The 20672-nt window shown below is 34.0% G+C and overlaps 1 protein-coding gene across 1 annotated transcript in view; it reads right to left on the bottom strand.

The window, feature by feature from the left end:
• The window catches only part of MUC19 (mucin 19, oligomeric), a 193102-nt gene that overhangs the window by 106617 nt on the left and 65813 nt on the right, over positions 1-20672 (bottom strand). Inside the window, exons 45-54 of the mRNA XM_034935026.2 lie at positions 20408-20440; positions 19987-20031; positions 11926-11964; positions 10360-10458; positions 7188-7253; positions 6490-6573; positions 6195-6272; positions 5480-5554; positions 5104-5238; positions 4655-4720 (exon numbers count right to left, since the gene is read on the bottom strand). Coding sequence (XP_034790917.2) covers positions 4655-4720; positions 5104-5238; positions 5480-5554; positions 6195-6272; positions 6490-6573; positions 7188-7253; positions 10360-10458; positions 11926-11964; positions 19987-20031; positions 20408-20440 — 720 coding nt within the window. The remainder of the gene's footprint in view (positions 1-4654; positions 4721-5103; positions 5239-5479; positions 5555-6194; positions 6273-6489; positions 6574-7187; positions 7254-10359; positions 10459-11925; positions 11965-19986; positions 20032-20407; positions 20441-20672) is intronic.

The following is a 20672-nucleotide window of genomic DNA, read 5'->3' on the forward strand; positions in this document are numbered from 1 at the left end:
TACTAGCATATACTGTCTAATTACTGTGTGTTAAAGTCATGTGAAATAATTATTTTCTCCATGTGATTATAATTTGATATTCAATTAGGTTCACTTGTTTTGGTTGGTTTTCAGTTTTAGGGTTTGCTTTTTTTATTTTGATTTAATTGTGTTTTTAAAAATACTTATGACATTTTCCTTTTTGAAAGCCAAAATTATATTTAAAAGAATACTCAAAGAACTCAAAATTCTGCTGTTCTGATTTGTTTCCTATAAGTAATGATTTTCACTAGTTTTTAGTTTATCTTCTGTGTTTTTTGTATACATATTTGCATATGTATATATAATTCATATCCTTACAAAACATATAAACATATATGTACACACACATACACACATCCCTCTTTTTTCATAAAGGTATAAATGGTATATACAATTCTGATTTGTTTTTTTCCTTTACAATAAATTCTGGAAATAACTAGATCAGTCCATAGAGATCTTTCTCACTCTTCTATTAGGATGGTCTAGTGCTGCTTTTTGTCATCTTTTATTCAATGTGTCTTTAATGAGTTGCTTCCAGGCTCTTTCTATAAAAAAACAATGCCGGTATGAAATGCTTATACATATGTTATTTTATACTTTGGTTGTCTAGCTTCAGGAGCACTGAAAGCGGGATTTCTGGGTCAAAGGATAAACGAGACTGTAATTCTGTTAGATTTTGCCAAGTTATCCTCCTCCGGGCTGTAACATTTTGTGCTCCCACCAGCAATGCACAGAGCACCACCTGTTTCTTTCCAGAACTGTCAACAGGGCTGTTGTCACACTTTTGGATTTCTGCCAATCTAAAAAGTGAGAAATGGTATCTCAGTGTAGTTTTGATTTGCATTTTTCTTGTGTGAAGTTGATCATTTTCTCAGAGGTTTAAGAATCACTTATAGTTCTTTTTCTCTGTAATTCAATTCACATCTTCTATTATTCTAGTTTTTGATTTGCTCTATGCACTTTTTCCCTTTGCTGATTTCGCTTGGCATCCTTTTGTGCAATAAATCATAGCCACAAGTATGATTCTATACTGAGTCTTGTGAGTCCTTCTAGCAAGTCCCAAAACTTGAAGGGCTCTTGGGCACGCTGATATGGATTGCCTTCCCATTTGGTCAAAAATGTTTTTATGTCTTTAAGGAGAGTGTTAAAGTTTTCTTCATGTAAGTTTTATCTTGTTCAGATTATTCCAAGGTAATTTATCTTATTTGTTGTTTGCAAAAATTGGAGTTTTCTCTTCAAATATATATTTTAACTTGTTATTATTTGTATTTATGAAGACTTAATTTTTATAGATTAATCTTGTATCTTGGTACCTTATTAAATTATCTTACTGCTTATAGTTTTTCCATTGATTCTCTACAGTTCTGCAGGTACACTATTATATCATCTGTAAATAGAAATACTTTAATATTTTCTATTTCAAATTCTATGCTATCAATTGCTATATAATCCAATTTATTAATAACTCCAGAAACTGTTAAATAATAGTATGATTGCATATCTCCTTACCTTGTTCCTGAAGTTAGTGGAATAGGTTTAGAAATTCCTTATTAAGATGCTACTCGTGTGGCTGAGTTATATGTACTTTATATTTATTTATTTATTTATTTTTGTGAGATGGAGTCTCACTCTGTTGCCCAGGTTTTAGTGCAGTGGTGCAATCTCGGCTCACTGTAACCTCCGCCTCCCAGGTTCAAGCAATTCTCCTGCCTCAGCCTCCTGAATAGCTGGGATTACAGGCACCCGCCACCATGCCCAACTAATTTTCGTATTTTTAGTAGAGACGGGGTTTTGCCATGTTGGCCAGGCTGGTCTCAAACTCCTGACCTCAAGTGATCCGCCTGCCTCGGCCTCCCAAAGTGCTTACAGGTGTGAGCCACCAAGTCTGGCCCTGTTTTAAGGAAGTATCCATTCATTCCTATTATTTTGAGTGGTCTTTTTTTCCCATCAGAAATGATCATTCAATGTTTATCAAATACCTTTTTAGCCTCTGTGAGTCGTTTTGTTTCCCTTAGATCTACTATTAATATTATGAATTACATTAAAAGATGCCTTAATTTTGAAAAAGTCACTAAAAATCAGTATTAATAAAAATAATCAAGCATTAGTTTCTTCCTGAATGCTCATTTTTCCTTTTTTGTAAACTGAAGCTTCTTGTACTTAGCTCATGAGATTTAAATAATTCGCTTGACTACTTACTACCTGTTATCTATGAGTACAGCAAGTCCAATTGTTTTTCAGAATACTTTGCATAATTGACTCTTCAGGATTAATTCTTCCAGGTATATGATAGGTTATTTCACTACATAGATTTAGGGGTTTTTTCTAAATTCAGAATGTTTTTCCTTATTTATAATTTTAAATATTAGTTCTGTTTCATTGCTTTTTCTTCTCCAGATACGGCAATAATATATCTTGGATACTTTTGTTTGTTTCCTAAAACTATATCATTCTCTAGCCCATTATACCTTTTGTGAAAGTGTCTGCAATATTTCAGGGGTAGGGTTTACCTCTTCTCAGTTCTATCCTCTATTATCCTTGCTGTATTTTCAGTTTTATTTATTCTCAATGGAACACCTTGCTATTTGGTCTTTTGAGATAATTTTTCTTTTTCTTCAATTTTCTCCTGGGTTTTTACCAATTCCAATTTAACATTCCTGCTGTTTATCTATTTCCAGTCTTAATTTTTAATCTGTAATTTTGATGTATCTTTGTAGCTGCAGTTGTTTCCTTAGTTATTTTACGTTAATGTTATGTTTTTGTATTCTTTTGCTTCATGACTAGATCTTTAGAATTTGCTTGCTATTGCTGCAAAGTTTTTGAAAATGTATATAAAGGAATAGCTGTGTATCGATACTGGAATTTCTTTATTATTATTATTATTATTATTATTATTATTATTGTTTTGTGGGCCAGTAATAGCGGGAGATTCTATGCAGGGGGCAGCAGGGAGGCTTCAGTATACTTCCCAGATTTCTCAGATAAAGGGCTCCCCTCTTACGTTCTTACAGTGAAGGAGCTTCGTTTATAAGTGGCACTTTTTCCTTGTCTGTCTTCTGATGCTTTCATTATTATCTTGTTTTATTGAGACCCTTATTTTTCCATACGTATTTTTTTCCTTTGGCACCCAGGCTCCAAGGGTTGCTCCCCTGTCCAAAGACTTCCATGCATTCTCCAGTACTCTTTCAACTCCATTCATGGGGGCTCTCTGACCTGCCAGGTCCCAGATTTTCTCTCAGCATTTTCCACTCAAGTTGTGGGGCTTTCCTTTGGAGGCTCAACTCTAGTTGATTGAACCACTAGAATCATGGTATTCTACCACTATTAGGACCTCTCTATACTTCTCTATTTTCTGTGATGCCCTTACCTATATTTCAGCCCTATGGTGAGCCTCAGAGCCATCGTTCCCAGTTTTTGGAGTCTGGCTCTTCTCTGTCTCCTCTACACACCGTAGGTGTGGGCTCTGTTTTGATCTTTATGATTTGAAGAAAGAGGTATCTATAGACTCTAATTTATGCAGCCACTATTTTCCTGTTTGTTTTTTTTTTTTTTTTTTTCCATTGGTTTCTTGAGCTTAAATCCTATTCGATTCTACTAGTGTCAGTGCAAATTAAGGATCAGGTTGATACTATGACTAATTAAATTACATTCTGCTTGTGATAAAAGGATTTTTAGTGTGTTTGAATATTTAACCAGGTCATCAGATATTTACAACAGAGATATAATATGTAAGAAATTAGGTTAAGGAAGGTTCTTCACAGATTCAGCTTACTCACTTGCTTCATTTCCAGAGACGAATTTAGGGTGAACTATGTGTAATAAATGGTGCTCTCAAGTCCTTCTACTTGAAGACTATAATCATTTATATTGAGAACATGTGTGTAGTAGGTCATATCTGCTTGGCTATATAATATAAAAGAGTGAAATATCTCTCTGACTTTGCAGTCTCTTAACAGACTGCCTCTGATGTGCATCATATTCTGTTTTAATGCTTATTCAATAATAAACCTATATTTTATTCTGTACTACCTTTGTGCAGGGGGTTCTGGATTCGAGGAACATTTTGTTTTTAATCCTCCTTCCCCAAAACCTGAATAACTACTTTTTATTCCCTTGCAGTTGGATAGATTCTTAAAATTTCACTCAGCTTCCTTGTATTTTGAGTTTTTGTTCAAGTTGGGGCATACAGACACAGCTTGTAGTGCACTGATTATAATACATTCTTTTCAAAATAGAATAATTCTGTTGTTTTAATCAAATTAATCAGTCACTTTACTAGAAGTGCCTCTCAAGTCTTACTCCAATGCGTGTCATTGAACAATTCCTCCACTTTGATTATCTTTTGCGTTGCATGGTTTTGCTTTTGTGTGTATTATAAATATTAATTTCTTTTGCTCAGAAATGAAGTTCTATGAGAACAAATACCTTACTCTACTCCTCTTTTATGTTGTCTGTATCCCCCAGGATAATACTGAACACACAACAAATATTTCTTGATTTATTTCTGATCTTCTGCAGTTTTGACATTACACAAATAATAATAATTAAATTCCCCAGGAAAACTTGTCTTTTGTAATTTTAAAAAATTACACTTCTACTCTCTAGATTTATTCTGATTATGCTCTTTCCATACCTGATGCTCCAGAAGTGTTTTCACCAGCAGCTCCAGTGGTGGCTACATTTCCCCCTTCAGTTGTTCCTAATTGAAAAGAGCAACAGTGCTCAGTCTGCATCAGAGTTTTCAAAATCATGAAATAAAAATACAGGGCACCCAGTTAAATATGAATCCCAGACAAACAATAAACACTGTGTTTTGATTATTGCATGGGACATACTCATTCTAAAAGAACTGTTCCTGATTTGTGTGAAATTCAAATTAACTGGTATCCTATATTTTCTCTGGCAAGCCTAGTCTACATAAATGGTTACAATGAAGTAACTCTTTGAAAAAATTTCAGGGTTTCTTTAAAGAGGTAGGTGGTCAACTTAAACTATCCATGATCATTTGTGGTAAAATTACATCCCTTCTAAATTCACTTAAACTTATAAGAATTTGAAGTTCCAACTAGGTTTGTGACTCACCACCACTAAAGTGACCAGGTGAGCCCGGGCTTGGCCTGGTGAGTTTCCCAGGTGGACTGGAACCAGGGAAAGATGTTTTAGCTGTGATTTCACTGTCAGATCCAGCTGTAGATCCAAGAGACTGTCCTGTTACACCTGACAAACACAGTGTTGGGAGAGCATATACATTATTGTGACAACCCAGTGCCATAGTAGTTTTGAAGGAAATATTTAGAGAAAGCATAAATTAAAACTTTTCTTGAAAAATGTTAATAAGTTATATACCATTCTATCTTTTGTTGGATGGCATTTATACTTAGTGAAATTTGCAGAGGTCTGATGAAATATTGTCCTTTTCACCAAAAGCCACAGCCTCGGAATGACATCCTCTACTCACCTGACATGCCTTCAGATGATGTCGCTTCACTGCTTGTGGCTCCAGTTTTTCCACCCACTGAGGGTCCAGTAGTTCCTTTCAAAATAGACAATAAATATGTATCATGATCTTTGATTTAGCAGAACATAGGGTGCTACTCTCTGCTTTCAAAATACCTTTTGTTTACACTTCTTCATTTCCAGAAATGGCTCATTCTTTCTAAAAATTGATCATAAGAATCGTATATGATTGTTGGCATCCCTCAGAGTGCTTATTTACTTATTCCTTGTAAATAAGCTTGTTTATTATTTACTTGTTCAATATTCAGATATTTGAACCTAGCGGTTCTCAACCCAGGTTGCATGTGGGACCCATGAGGCTTTTAAAAAATATTTAATGCCTGGTCCCTTCTTCCAGGGACAGATTCAATTAGTCTGTGAAGGATTCTTCAATATGTATTTTCAAACATTTCTCTAGTTGATTCTAATTTGTAGTTAGGATTGCAAACTATGACCCTAGCCCCACTCCAGACTCACAGACTCAGAAGTTCCAGCACAGGAACCTCTGTCTGAATCTGCATGGCCGATTACTACCTGCAATACCTGTGGTCAGTAACTGGGCTTCCTAACTCCAGTTCTTCTCATTCTTTACAGTGCTGTTAAATAAAGAAAATGTGGGCAGATCCACATGCTCCATTTTACTCCTGCACACTCACTGACTTTTCCCTTTTACTTACCTGATTTGCTGCTTTCAGAGGTTGTGGCTGAGGCTCCAGGGCTGGCAGTGGTGGAGCCTGCAGAAACTCCTGTACTTCCTGAAACCAAGGCAGGAGCAGGTATGCATGTTATTACTTCTGTTACTATGACTACTTGGAAGTTTCCAGAAAAAGGAAGTGAAAGAAACTATCCCTCCAACTTTCCTCAGCCCTGCATTCTAATACTAGTTCTAGCCTGAATTTACAGAGCATCACTTAGTGTGGGAGGTATGGTTGGGAGCTTCTGAGACATTATGTCCAGCCTGGTTGATCTTACCAGAAACTGTGGCTCCAGGGCCTGCTTCTTCAGGGGTACTGCCACTTCCGACTGCAGGGGTTGCTCCAGATACCCTCGGTGTGCCTAATTTTTTATCATGGAAAAAAACAATGTCTGCTAAGAAAGTTAAATCTGTATAAAAGTGACCTAAAATATACATTTTTTTCCTTTAAAAAATGAATCTATCTCATAAATATCCTAAGTTCTTGTTCAAGGTAAATCAGATAAATCAGGAAACTCTGATATTGTACTGATTATAATAAAGGAGTCTTTCTTTGTAAAATATAGTAATCATGCAGATAATTCATTGTTCAACACTGAGTAGTTCAGCATTGAATTATATTGTCTCTTCTTACTACAATTGCCTTATGCTCCAGCATGCATCTTTTATTTGTTTGATTAACTCCTGCCTTTCTTAGTCTTTATCATCTACATCTGTAGGAATATTTATTCCTTCCTCTCTATAGTAAAGTAGAGTGAGAACAAATGTATGTCCCTATTCTTCTCCTGTATCCCACAGAGAATCTATCACAGTATTAGATATACAGCATATACTTGTTGGTATAGTTCTGATCTTCTGGACACACAGCCTTACATAATGTTTGGATTCCCCAAGAAACCTTGTTTCTGACTAACTTTTGAGCAGAAAGCTCACGTGTCTATAGGACAGCATCATGATGATTTTGCTCTTCCAGTACCTGCTCTCTCAGATGTATTTTCACTAGCAGCTCCAGTGGTGGCTGCATCCACTCCTCCAGTTGTTCCTACTTGGAAGAATAATGGTGCTTAATGTATATGGATAGTTAGCAAAAAAAATTATTTCAGGATATTCAGTTTCATGTCGTTTTCCTAAAATATCGTCCTTGGTTTTCTTTACTTAATCTCGTTATCGTATTCTGGGGTCTTGGGAAAGCTTGTGTTAGACCCCAATCACAGCCCCCAAAAGGGTCTCTGTCTTGCCTGCTGGGTTCCCAGGGCTGGTGGCCCCAGTGCCTGACGCTCCAGGTGTGCTTCCCCTGCCTGCTCCTGTGGTAGCGCCCATGGATCTTCCAGTCGTACCTGACAAACACAGTAGCAGTAATTTCAACATATGGTACTTCTGAAGGAAAAGACTGGGAGATTCAAGTCAAATTTCAAGTTTCTTGAGCAGCTTACATGTTTTGCTTATGCCCATTTGTCAGGCGCTAAAGCATGTTTTGACTACACCCATTTAACAAGATCTAAAACACGTGTCCTGATTTGCGTGATTGTCCTGGGGTTGTAGCTCCTTTGCTTGGTCCCCTGGGTGTGTTGCCCTCCTCTCCTCTCCTTGTTAGGGCAGGAGGGCCTCTGGTTACTTTTGATTTTAAAAATATATATATTTTAAAAAATTCCCTGGCTGGGCGCAGTGGCTCACACCTGTAATCCCAGCACTTTTGGAGGCAGAGGCAGGTGGCTCACCTGAGGTCAGGAGTTCAAGACCAGCCTGGCGAACATGGCGAAACCCTGTCTCTACTAAAAATACAAAAATTAACCGGGCCTGGTGGCAGATGCCTGTACTCAGGAGGCTGAAGCAGGAAAATCGCTTGAACCCGGGAGGCGGAGGTTGCAGTAAGCAAAGATCACACCACTACACTCCAGCCTGGGCAACGAGAATGAAACTCCATCTCAAAAAAAAAAAAAAAAATGTCCTACACATAAACCAACTCATTTACTCTTATAAAATTCCTCTGAAACAAGTCATAATATTATTCTTATTTATTAGATGTGATTAAATGATTTGCTTCAGGTCACCAAGTTGGTCGACAGCAGATCCAGGAGCCAAATTCAAGCAGTCTACCTACAGTTAATACTCTACCTGTGCTTCTCAAACAATCTGTAGCAAAAGATCAATTTTGTAAAATTTCCAGTGTGTGCTAGATGGATACTTTGAAAAAGGCCATAAAATAGAGAAATGAAATTTTTAAAAGTAAAACCATATGAAACACAAGTCTTTATTTAATAGACAAAAATCATCCTGTAAAATTGCTATGTTTTTAAATGCTTAGTCTCTGTTTCATTTCTTATTACATCAAAAACTGGTAACAATCTGGCTTGTATTCATCTGTCAACCAAACTTTGAGTAGCCCTGCTCAAAATCCTTATACATACTGCCTCATAACCAAAAGAGATAGCTGATTGACTTATCATTATTATCCAAGTAATTTTGATGCAGGTTTTAAGAAATGTAAACAAATGGTCATTACTCTAAAATTTAAGTTTACTGACCTAATTGGAATGAACCAGTTTCTTAATTTGTGCTAGTGTACATTGATTATATCCTTTAAACCATTAATTGTTACGTAAATTATATCTTATTCCAAAAAGTGTTTAAGTTATAACGTTTAAATCAAGAAAATTGCTAAGGGAAAGTAAATGTAGAAAAAATAAAATTAGGCCATGGATTTGTTAGCAAATGCATAAAGAGAAATAGTTCCATGTATACACTAAAGAAATGGCTTTTAACCCACGTACGTATGTAAAGAAGTTTTGATTTATATTAAAAGCAATCAGAACAATTGAAGAATTGTAAGTAGTGGAGTGACATGATGATAGTTGAGATTTTGGAAGTCCATTCTGCCATGGTATTGATGGCAGCATAGATTGGGAGGGAAGTGAGGAAGGAGTGGAAATGTTAGAGCAGTAGTTTTCCACTTTGATGAGCATCTGTTGCATGGACTTGTTAGTAAAGTGTTTGCTGGGCTCCACTCCAATAGCTTCTGATTTTAGGCAGGTGGGCCCAGATATTTTCATTTCTAACGAATTCCCAGAAGATGCTGATGCTGCTGGTCCAGAAACCACACTTTAAACACCATTGTGTTTGGAGGAAGGTGAGCAAGGTGGAGGCTAGGTTGAAAATGTTTAACATCTGAACAAAAGCAGAGGCAAATTGATGCAGAGAAGAAACTTAAGAGATACTTAAAATTAGTAGCTGATTACATGGTGGACAGGGGTGAATTGTGGCTTTTTTGTTTTCTATCCAAATTACCTCTGCTTAAGGAAACCAAAAATATTTTATTCATGAAACCAACAGTAGTTAAAATTCAGTCAATGATGTGTACGGCAAGCATATCCTCATTGGCTTTTGTTGGATCTAGGTTTTTATACACACACAGAGCTGTGGAGCTAGCTATTCCACAGCAGACAGGACTCTGTGTTCTAAACCTGCCTCTTCCAGCTTGGAAACCTTTTATTATTTTCTCACGTACTGCGAATAACAACAGATAACTACCGTGGTGTAATTGTTGATTAAATTACATACTACATATTTGAAGACAATTCAGAAATCTTCCTGTGCCACAGAAACATATCATTAGTATTTTATTAAATATTAATCATTGAATTTTTCTCCATGGTCATTTAGCTGACTTCAATAGCTCTGACATTTGGCCCTGTTATTTAATGTTGTACTCAGGGTAAAGTTGTTGCCAAGTTGAAACAGAGGATTCCTAGTAGAAATCGGCTATGGAAGAGATAGTATTTGACTCATTTATTTGTCTCATCTGTTCTGAAGTCACTTAAATTTCCATGTTCAGCTCCTGTGGTTATACCTGGTAACACTCCAGTTGTCCCTGATAAATGTAAAGAAAAAACAAACATCTGGCTAAAAAAAAAAAAAAAAAAATGCATAGGTGCCAACAACTATCGAGGTCATGATCACATATAATTGTAACATGATATACTTTAAGGAAGCAACTTGTGAAAAGACTAAAGATATGACATTTCAATTACATATGAGGAATAATCACCTAACTCTAATACTTTTATTTTGCAAAATATTGTCCTGAGTAGCATCTCCTAAAATAGGTTGCTTAGCTGAGGCTGGTATACTTTGTTCTGAATTTAATTTACCTGCCATGCCTGAAGCACCAGTGACGGTGGGGCTCACTACTCCTGTCATGCCTGCATTTCCAGATGTTGAGATGATGGGAACTGAAGTTTCAGTAATGCCTGAGAAAAACGTAAAATTAACTTCTCATCTGAAGTCTATTAGGACTTTATTACCATGGAGTGAGTTAACTGTTTAATCAATTTTACTATAGAAAATAGAATCAGTAAAGCCAGTGACTTTCTGCCTAGAGTTCCCCAAGAATTTCTTTTAATATCATTGCCTTTTTTTCCTTTTTACAAATATAGCTTTCTGCATCTTGAACTGAGTCACACTAGGTCTTCATATATTTTTCTAAATAACTGTTTTAAAATAAGCAGAACCTACAGCCACTGTGGAGAACAGTTTGGAGGTTCCTCCAAAAACTAAATATTGAGCTACCATATGATCCAGCAATCCCACTGCTGAGCATATACCCAAAAGAAAGAAAATCAGTGTACCAAAGACATATCTGCACTCTTATATTTGTGACAGCACTGTTTACAATAGTTAAGATCTAGAAGCAACCTAAGTGTCCAGCAACAGATGACTGGATAAACAATATACAAAATGGAGTACTATTCAGCCATAGAAAAGAATGGGATTCAGTCATTTGCAACAACATGGATGGAATGAGAGATCATTATGTTAAGTGAAATAAACCAGGCACAGAAAGACAAACATCACATGTTCTTACTTTGTGGGATCTAGAAAAATCAAATCCATTGAACTCATGAACACAGAATGTAGAAGGATGGTTACTAGAGCTAGGAAGGGTAGTGAGGGGTGGGGGAGAGGTGGGGATGGTTAATGGGTATAAAAAAAATTAAAAGAATGAATAAGACCTACTATTTGATAGCACAATAGGGTGACTATAGCCAATAATAATTATATATTTTAAAATAAGGAACATAATTGGATTATTTAGAACACAAAGGGTAAATGCTTGAGGGGATGGACACCCCATTCTCCATGATGTGCTTATTTCACATGACATGCTTGTATCAAAATATCTCATGTATGCTATATATGTATATATCTACTATGTATCCACATTTTTGAAAATAATTTTTAAAATTTAAAAATAAAATAAAATAAGCAGATCCTTATGCCCTAATCACTGTTGCCTGGCGCTGATAATAACAATAAAGAAACACTATCATGAAATAGTTAATTGCTACTTTTAGGCTTAGAACAGCTAAGAGAGTAACATATGTTATTAGATGTGCAACCCATATTCTTTAAAAAAAAATAAAGATATTTACTACTGTTGCAGATGCTATGCTAATAGTTAATGATAAAGAAGAAAATCAAACTAGAAACCATGTTTCTATAGCCAGTCAATATAAACTGATCGAAAACAAGTAAAATTCAAGGTTTTTAAGAAAAATTTAAAACCAGTGGTAAAAACCTAGTAAACTACTTGTTTGAAATATTTTTTCTAAAGCCAAACTGTCCTATAAATTCTTTCTTAAAACCCAGAGTGACTAATAATTTATACAGTTGGATATTTTTATTTAACATGTAAAACCAGGAATTAATATACTGACCTGTAGTAAAAGGTTCGGTGAGAGGACCTAGAGTTGTTCCTAAAAAGGAAAACAGAAATGTGAATTTTTCCAACCTCAAGGAAAAAATACTAGAGAGATTGTTCTGCTGTCGTGTAGTTTTCAATATAGAGTAATTTGTAATATATTTAGTGTTTAGAGTTAATAATAAATTTCTATTTCATTTTTAAAATAGTGACATATATGATGTACTTTCCAATGTATATATACACACACATACACATATGCTGAATTCTACTAAATACAAAGTAAATGGAATGTATATCAACAATGGCAATAAATTCTCTGTTAAGCAGAGGCTGATTTTTGCAGTTTATGGTTTCTTCAACATTTCTCAGCTTCTGGTTGTCTGCAGCTTGGATATTTTTATATTGAGTAACACTTAGTCTATAAGGACTTGGAGGGAAAAGGAGAAATATTTTTTAAAATTTATATTTATGATTTGATATAGCAGGTTTATAAAAATAAATTTGAATTTACCCTAAACAGCTGTTGTGGATTATCAGTGAACTCCTGAAGGAAGAGGCCATGTTTTACCTTTGTATTCCCAATGCCTGCCCATTGCCAGGGATGTGATAAAACTCATCAAATGTTTATTGAGGGCCTGTGCACTTAAAAATAAGCCTTTATTAATTTGAGGTTTTCATAAATAATAAATAGTCAGGTATTTTCTCTATTTCAGTGTTAATTTTCATTGAAAAATCCATGGAAATCCATTGCTTACTTTATGTAAACAATACCATTTTGCAATTTTATAGTGTTTTGGAACTTCAAAAAAAGAAGGAGAGAAACAAACTTCTCACACAATCTATTTGATCCTCACTCCTCATCCAGCCACACTGGTCTTTCTATCTTTTCTACCTGCTGTTTGCAGTTCTCTGTACTTGGAACATGGTTCTTTCCTCCTCTTCTCCTATTTGAGCTTTCATTGGTCAGTTCTCAACTCAATCATCTTTTCTTCAGTCTTTCCTGAGCTCCTTGACTGGATTAAATCCCTTCCCTCTCATCCCATGCCCTTTTAGGTACTCCATAGCTCTTGTGTTGATGTAAGTTTCCATTTGTTTTTGTAATTACTTAATTGATATCCATACTCCTGACTAGTCTGTAGGCTTTATAAAGGCAGAAACCACATCAATTTTATTCACTTTAGTATCTCCAAGGCCTATAAGAGTGCCTAGCACATAATAAGAGCTTGATAAGTATTTGTTCATAGACTGAATGAATGAATGGAGTAAAAATATTTTACCCATTTTTCTTATAGAGAATGGGGCTCAGAAAAGTTGAGTGATTTGTTCAAGATCACACTGCTGGTTAGTGACAAAACTAGGACTCAAATGTTAAGTCACCCAGTAATCAGGACTGTGACCTATACTGCTTTTTATGTTATTCTGCCTGTGTGTATAACACATCACCTCTTGCACTTTTCAAGTTTTCTTAATTACCCATTCATCTTGTTAATGGAAATATTAAAAATTAGACTAGAAATTGTAGAACACAATATCAAGTAAACAATAAAATATCCTGTCTCCCCAAATTTCTTTACAGAATGTATATTTAAATAAGTATGGTAAGTAGTTTAAGAAAAAGTTTTTGTGACAGTTCTCAAGAGCTGACAAGGTTTAGTTAAGAATTTTCAAAATCAGTATCACACAGACTCCACCAACTGACCAAATCAGATCTTAATATCTTTTCTCACTAATGAGCACAATAGTTGGACATTTGAATCAAAGTATCTTGCTGATCTAATTGCAAGAATAGCATGGAAAGATTGTTATGCCATGATCCACAGAGACTATCAAGATTAGAATGATGTGGAAGAATAGATAGACCCTGATATTCCCAAAGATTTTGGTGCAGATTCCATTTCCCAGTATTGATTTAAACTTTATGGAATTCCAGTGATCCAGTTTGAGCACTTTCAAATTGAAGACGATTACATTTAATTAAAAGCAGCATTATCATGTGGAATAAAATCAAATCTCCAATATTTACACATCTAAATAAATATGCTCTAATCAACATGGATTCAAGAACACAGTTGCACATCGTAGGTGGTAGTGCGCTGATCATCACTATTTTTACCATATGCACAGAAGAACATATTTATAGGCCTTTCCTTATAATTGATGTTGCTGAGATGGCAACATGCTCACGTGCATTTCGAGGACCGATCTTTAATCAGGGTCGTAGAATTATCTAAACTAGGCACAGATTGGAGTGCATACCAGTCAGGCTACTATGATATAGCTCCTTTTTCCCATGAATGAATTTCAGAATATGTAATCTGAAATTATTGATACAGCAATAAAAGTAGGCATAAGCCTTTGCTGACAGGAATACATGAGAACTCACTTTTCTTCTGGGTTTAATTACCAAAACTGATAGAGACAGCATTCCCGTTCTCATTAATTTTTACATCCATAACCACTACAGTTTCAACTGATTTTTCCATTACTTGCAAATGAACATACATGCTGGAAGTACTTGATACTGTCAATTATATGCATCAGCTTCTTTGTGGACAAGACGCAAATAGTAATAGGAGGAGCTGCCTTTACCAAAACACTAAAAGCTCTGCATGCCTACATGGTAGTATGATACTCCACCCTAAAAACTTTTCCAAGTGGCTTTCTCCACTTGTGTTTCACCTCGTTATAAACTTAATATAAAGTCTTTTAATTAATTTTTTAGCTACCACTAAGTTTTTAAATTACTTCTAAGAATCGTTTTAATTTTTACAAGGAAAAAATATTTTGGCATTTTTTTCATTGAATTTTATTTTACTTAAAATACATGTCTGAAAGATAAGCTTCAGGAGTATCCATAACATTTCCCCTTATAAACAACAAATTCAGTACTGCAGAGCTATAGCTTTTGCAAAATATCTTATTCTGAAAAAATTTAAAAATTCATAAAATTGGCTTTAATTCAGGAAGCAGTATGTTTCGGATTAGTAACCGAAAAAGTATTAAACTCATTCACCTAGTTAATTATTCCTTATAAAATTCACCAATAATAAAGTTGCCTTTACTGAATACTTACTATGTATTACACTAAGCTGCACTATCACATTTACTGTTTTCTCAAATCTTTCCATGTAGAGATTATTATTAGTTCCCACTTCACAGATGAGAACACTTAAACCTCAGGCTGCTTGAGGGACTTAAAACAGGGTCAAACTTTAAGGGGAGGGATTCAAATTCTTATTTCTCGAATTCCACATTCCACTATACTCATCTACCTCCCTTTGCCTGATGCGATTCTGTTTTTTTATGATTGATGCTATTTTATAATAAGCACATTGTATAAACAAAATTTATATATAACTTAACAGTGATAACATTCTAAGATTTTGAATTTTTGAGCAAATATGCATTTTAACAGATTATATTGTTGTGTAACAGAAACCCACTTTTAAATTATATGTCAGTATCATACATACTCATTCAAAAAGGGGATTTTTTGTTTTAATATAAACCTACTAAACAACCTATGATTTTAACGTAAGTCCCAATTTGAAATCAGAATCTGTAATTACATGTTGCTACTTCAATAACTGATTTAAATTAAATTCAACGTCATCCTCTTCTTTAAACATGGAAACACAGGGGCATTAGGACTGGAGTCTAGGAAATATGTTCTGAATTTTAATTATCTCTGCAACTTATTAGCAAGTAACCTTGAATGTATAACTTAACCTCTTTGTGTTTCCATTTATTCATTTGTAAATAGGGGGAAATGATGGCATCACTTCAGGGAATTTTCTGTATCAAATCAGATAGTATATGCCACATACGTAGAGTAGCGCTCAGTAAATATTAGCTCTCTATCAAGATCAGTCAATCTAAAGAGGAAAAGCACCATAACTGCATAATTTTTCTTCTAAAAATAGCATGTTTATTAGAATGGTTAGTTAGGCATCTCTCAGGGTATTTTAGCCCTTTGAAAGCATTCACTGTATGGAAAAGAAAATTGATACAGAAAGCATGTGGAGAAATTAAAGTTTGCATATTGCTTCCCTTTCACTTTAGAGTTTTCTGTGATGTGTTTCTAAACTCCTCAAAAGTTACCCTTTACTTCTATGCTATTTACCTCAACAAAAAAGTTAAGATCTATTGAACAATGAAGTCATACCTTGTCTTCTATTCAGTACTTATCCAGAGAACAAGTTAGTGGCAAAAACCTGCACTCCCTAGCCCACTGCCCCACTGAGACTCTTTTAAAAATAAATCTTACCTTTGTGTTCAATAATTATAGGTTTTTATGTTTAATTGATTCATTTTAAGACAAAGCAAAAGTAAAAGTAGGAAAGTTTTAACTAAGTTAATTTATCCCACTTATCATATTGGTTCTGCTCAAAAGCACTAATATATTATCCAAAATGAAATGGGTTCCCATGTCCAAGAAACAAATCCTTTCATTTATTATAGATAGCTCATGGAAAGGCAATACATATTTGAAATGAAGTGTCTTCTTAGTTATATTATACCTGAATATAACCTTTTACTTTTCAATCTCTATTTAAATATCTTTGGTTTATGCATACTATATTTTGAAAGAAACGAACAAACAAAAAAACCCTTTGCTAGTGATGATGTCCAAACATTTATTTTAAAATAAAACAAATGTGGGATTCATTGTTCTCATCACTGATCAAGTGAGGCTTACCACTAGAAGACTTAAAAACAAAAATCATTTTGTAGTTATGGATTCATCACAATTTGTCAATTCCACTTTTACGCCACCATTGTCAGTAAAAGAAATAGGATGCATCTTTCAAGCCTACAATTTGTGCAAGACAATTGCCTACAAAAGACCTTTATTTCTTTTAAAAAGAATTCCATAAGTAAACAATTTAAACTGTTTTGTTTTCACAATGGCATAATGTTTATTGGATGAATTTAGAAAGAAAAAGTGTAAAAAGAAAAAATAAGTTGGTATCTCTTAAAGGAAAATGTTTTATTCTTACATGAAAAATGAAAAATAATAGATGTGACTTTTTTTCCTTTGGAGCTCCAAAATAAAAATATCAGTAAACACCTATCTAGCACTTTCTGGGTTTCTTCTGATTACCATCCTCACTTTATATAAATGATCATGATTCCTCGGTCATAAGAAAATCGGCATGTCATCTCTTAGTTGTTAAAATTCAGAAATATCACGTTTTATTTTGAATAGTTTGTACTCAGTCCAAGTCCCTAGCACAAGTTGAAGTAGACTGTTTATGATTTCCAGTTAATTGAATCAACAAAGATGGCCAACTGGTATGCTCCAAGCTCTCAAGTAACAGATTTAAAGGAAAACTAAGTTAATCATTATTTGAATGATTTCTAAATGCCCATCTGTATAGTATGATATGGTCATAGCCTCAGAAAAGATAAGGAACTAAGAATTACCTCTAATTCTTACCACTGATCATTATTTTTAATTGAAATTTGATACATCTAACTAAAATTTAATTAAAGTTTTGTATGCTTCAGTTTATCTGGAAAATTAGCACTTCCTAATCTGTTCCAGCAACAAGATAAGCCACACATACATTATTAATAAATGCTGGGAATATATTATTAATTTGATAATTTGATAATCAATGTTTTCTGTACCTTGGGATTACTTGACTAAGTTTATTTGAAACACATACATTTTGTGGCACAATTGGAAAATTTTAATATGAGGGAAAAAATAAACATTTTTATACTTCTTTGTCTCCTGATTTTAGAATGATGTTGACTACGGTTTCTGGCTTTCAAGGATAACAAGGAAAAGAAAACCAATCCTGACTTCTCTCTAGATCATGCCAGAAAGTCCTTTTCCTTCTGATCCTTATAACCCTGAAAATGTTACTTAAGCTCTTTACATTTCCTCACCTATAAAATGATGAGGTGAGGAGGACTGTGCAGAATAACAATCAGAGGATTCAGATTTAATGAGATGCTGAATGAAAAATATTTAATATAATGACTAGAATGAGGTAAATCCTCAATAAAAGTCATTTTAGGATATCTTTCAATAAAATACTAACATAGCATTTTGTTAATTATTAATATTATACTTACAGAGCATGAAATATCTACCAGAATTTCAGGGAAATTAAATAAAACATTAGGATTCAGTAAGGCAAAGCACAAAAGTCATAAATAATGCCAAATGAATTCAGGGAAAAAATCACCCAGGTAATCTTTCCTATAATTCAACTCTGCATTTGATTTATAATTTTTAAAATGCTGCCATGAAGATGATTGATAAGATTTTTATAGTGTTTTACAGTAAATGAGACAAAATATTACATCTAAAACTTAATCAGTTGCTCACAAAAACCCTGTCAGGGTAATCTACTTATGTTCTTCTGTTTTCCATGGACAGTTTGCTTGCTACAGTACAAAGTGGTTGACAAAACTGAATATTACATTCCAAACTAGGTGTTTGAAATGAAAATATATATATATATATATAAGCTAGAAAAATCAAACCACTTTTAATAGTTTTAGGTAAGTATTGTGATATAGGATATAGATATCATCATCATGATACTGAAGAAATAGATGAAATTGTTATCTAAGCTGCTTATGATTCACGCATATCTATGCAGTTCATCAAATCAAGGAAAAAATTATTTCTTTAAATGATCACAAGATTCAAAAGTTTTAATAGCTGATGAACGACTTTGACTAAAGGAGAACTTAGTAACTGAACCAAATTAATCACCTTTGAAACAGAACCAGGCTGAGAATTAGGGATGCAGTCCACTGCTTGCGACTGAGGGTAATATGTAACTAGAAAATTACTCTGCAGTGTGTAAGAAATAATTCAAAAAACCATTGGGATGAAACTATTATTGGTCTTCGGAAATGAATTTATGATTACAGACTGAAGAAGAACATTTGTGAAATGTGTCAGGCTTTCTGAGATTTACATTGAAAGAGCCAGTAATGCTTTGTGTTGCTAATGGTATCCAACATAAGAGAAAGTTTGACAGGAAGTAGCATGCTGTTTTCGGCAGTTTTAATAATATTGTGCACCGATGGCTGATGCTTTAAGCTATACATATATTTACTCCTTTAATATAAAAATATATTGATTAAAAAATAACTCAGACAATACTTAGATTTAGAAAATGTTTTAAATTATAGTCATAATTCTATGTTATGATATCAATTTATAATCCAATAATAGTCTTGGTTTTACACTCTATCTTTGTATAGAAGATTAGCTCTAATGAGTGAAATGTATGAACTGTCGGATTTACCAGTATAACTAATATCTAATAAATTGTTTAACCTTCACCAGAAATTCTGCGCTAAAATTCTAAACCTGAGTTCTAAATTTTCCACGGGGAAAAAGAAGAGTTGTTTATTCACTCCGTAAATACTGAATGCGAACTATTCTGTACCTTGCCATTAGGTACAATTGGGAATACAAGGATGGCGAAGCATGGTCTGCGACTTGAAGGAATGTATTCATTTAAGACTGGATAAATTAATAAATAACAAAGAAAGAGAAATAGTGCTAAGTTGGGGGTAAAGACCGTAAGTATAGAAAAGTGAGTATGTGAAAAATAGCGCAGAGTTGGAAGGGAGAAATCTATGGATGATTTTCTCAAACACATAGGCTCTAGAAAGAAATGACATACATTACGCATGTGAATCTTCAATTGAGCAAAACTGACATCTTTTTAATTGCATAATTAATTAGTTTAAAGAAAAGAAGGTGACTATCATATATTAAAAACAACAATAACGTGTAGAGTCACAGTGCTAAATTGTCTGTTAGCCATTGTTTTCAAATTCTTTTTTTTCTCATATTTTCATTTTCATTAAAGACACTGAAGCATACTCAATGGATTTTTAAATTTAGGTGGAAAGATAAAATAGCAAACTAAACTAGGGAAACTGTTTGGATGGTCCGAAGGAAAATTCAAACCCAAATATTTTTAATGTGTAATCAAACTGATGTTGATTCCAATATTTAAGTTGTTCAAGGTTTCAGATACAAACCTTTATTCAAAACTTCATTTTTCACTTATGGATTTTCTGATTTACCTACCTGTTGTTTCACTGCTTGATGTTGTAATTGCTGGAATGGATGCTGCTGAATTTGAGAAAACAATGGAAAAACTAAGTTTTATGTGCAGGGAAAATTATACTTCCAAGAACATCTATGGTCATATGTAAAATGGATCAACTTGAAATGACTGTATCAGACAAAAAAATCATCATATAGGTGAATAGAAGCCCAAATATTAGTTTTAAAATTTATAGGCCTTGAGTAAAAGGTCAAAACCTTATCATTTGGTATAATGCTTTTTTTCCCCAAAAGCTTTCTATAAAAAATTCTTTTTTAAAAAAGAAACTTTGTCTATTTCTTCTAAAAATGTCATTGCAAAGATATAATACTGCAAAGGAAGGTTTGGGTGTTTTTAAAAATCCCCCATTGATTAAGTTGTGGCTTAGAGGTTACAGCTTACCTGTGCTTGGGCCACCGGTAACCAGTGTAATTGCTATGCAAAGAAGAAGACAAATATTTGGAAATGAACATTAAACTGGTATTGAAAGATGAAGTTAACCATATCTATTTAAACATGTTTTGAGATCTCCAGAATGCAAATAAATGATTAAATGTAACAGTTAAGTTCACTTATCAGATGTTTACACATTTCAATATACTTTTGTACTCCACTAGCTACTGTTTTAACGATAAAGCATCCAATTAAAGTTAAAATTTTCTTGATG

Source organism: Pan paniscus, chromosome 10 (genome assembly GCF_029289425.2).
Source record: "Pan paniscus chromosome 10, NHGRI_mPanPan1-v2.0_pri, whole genome shotgun sequence".
Lineage (NCBI taxonomy): Eukaryota > Metazoa > Chordata > Mammalia > Primates > Hominidae > Pan > Pan paniscus.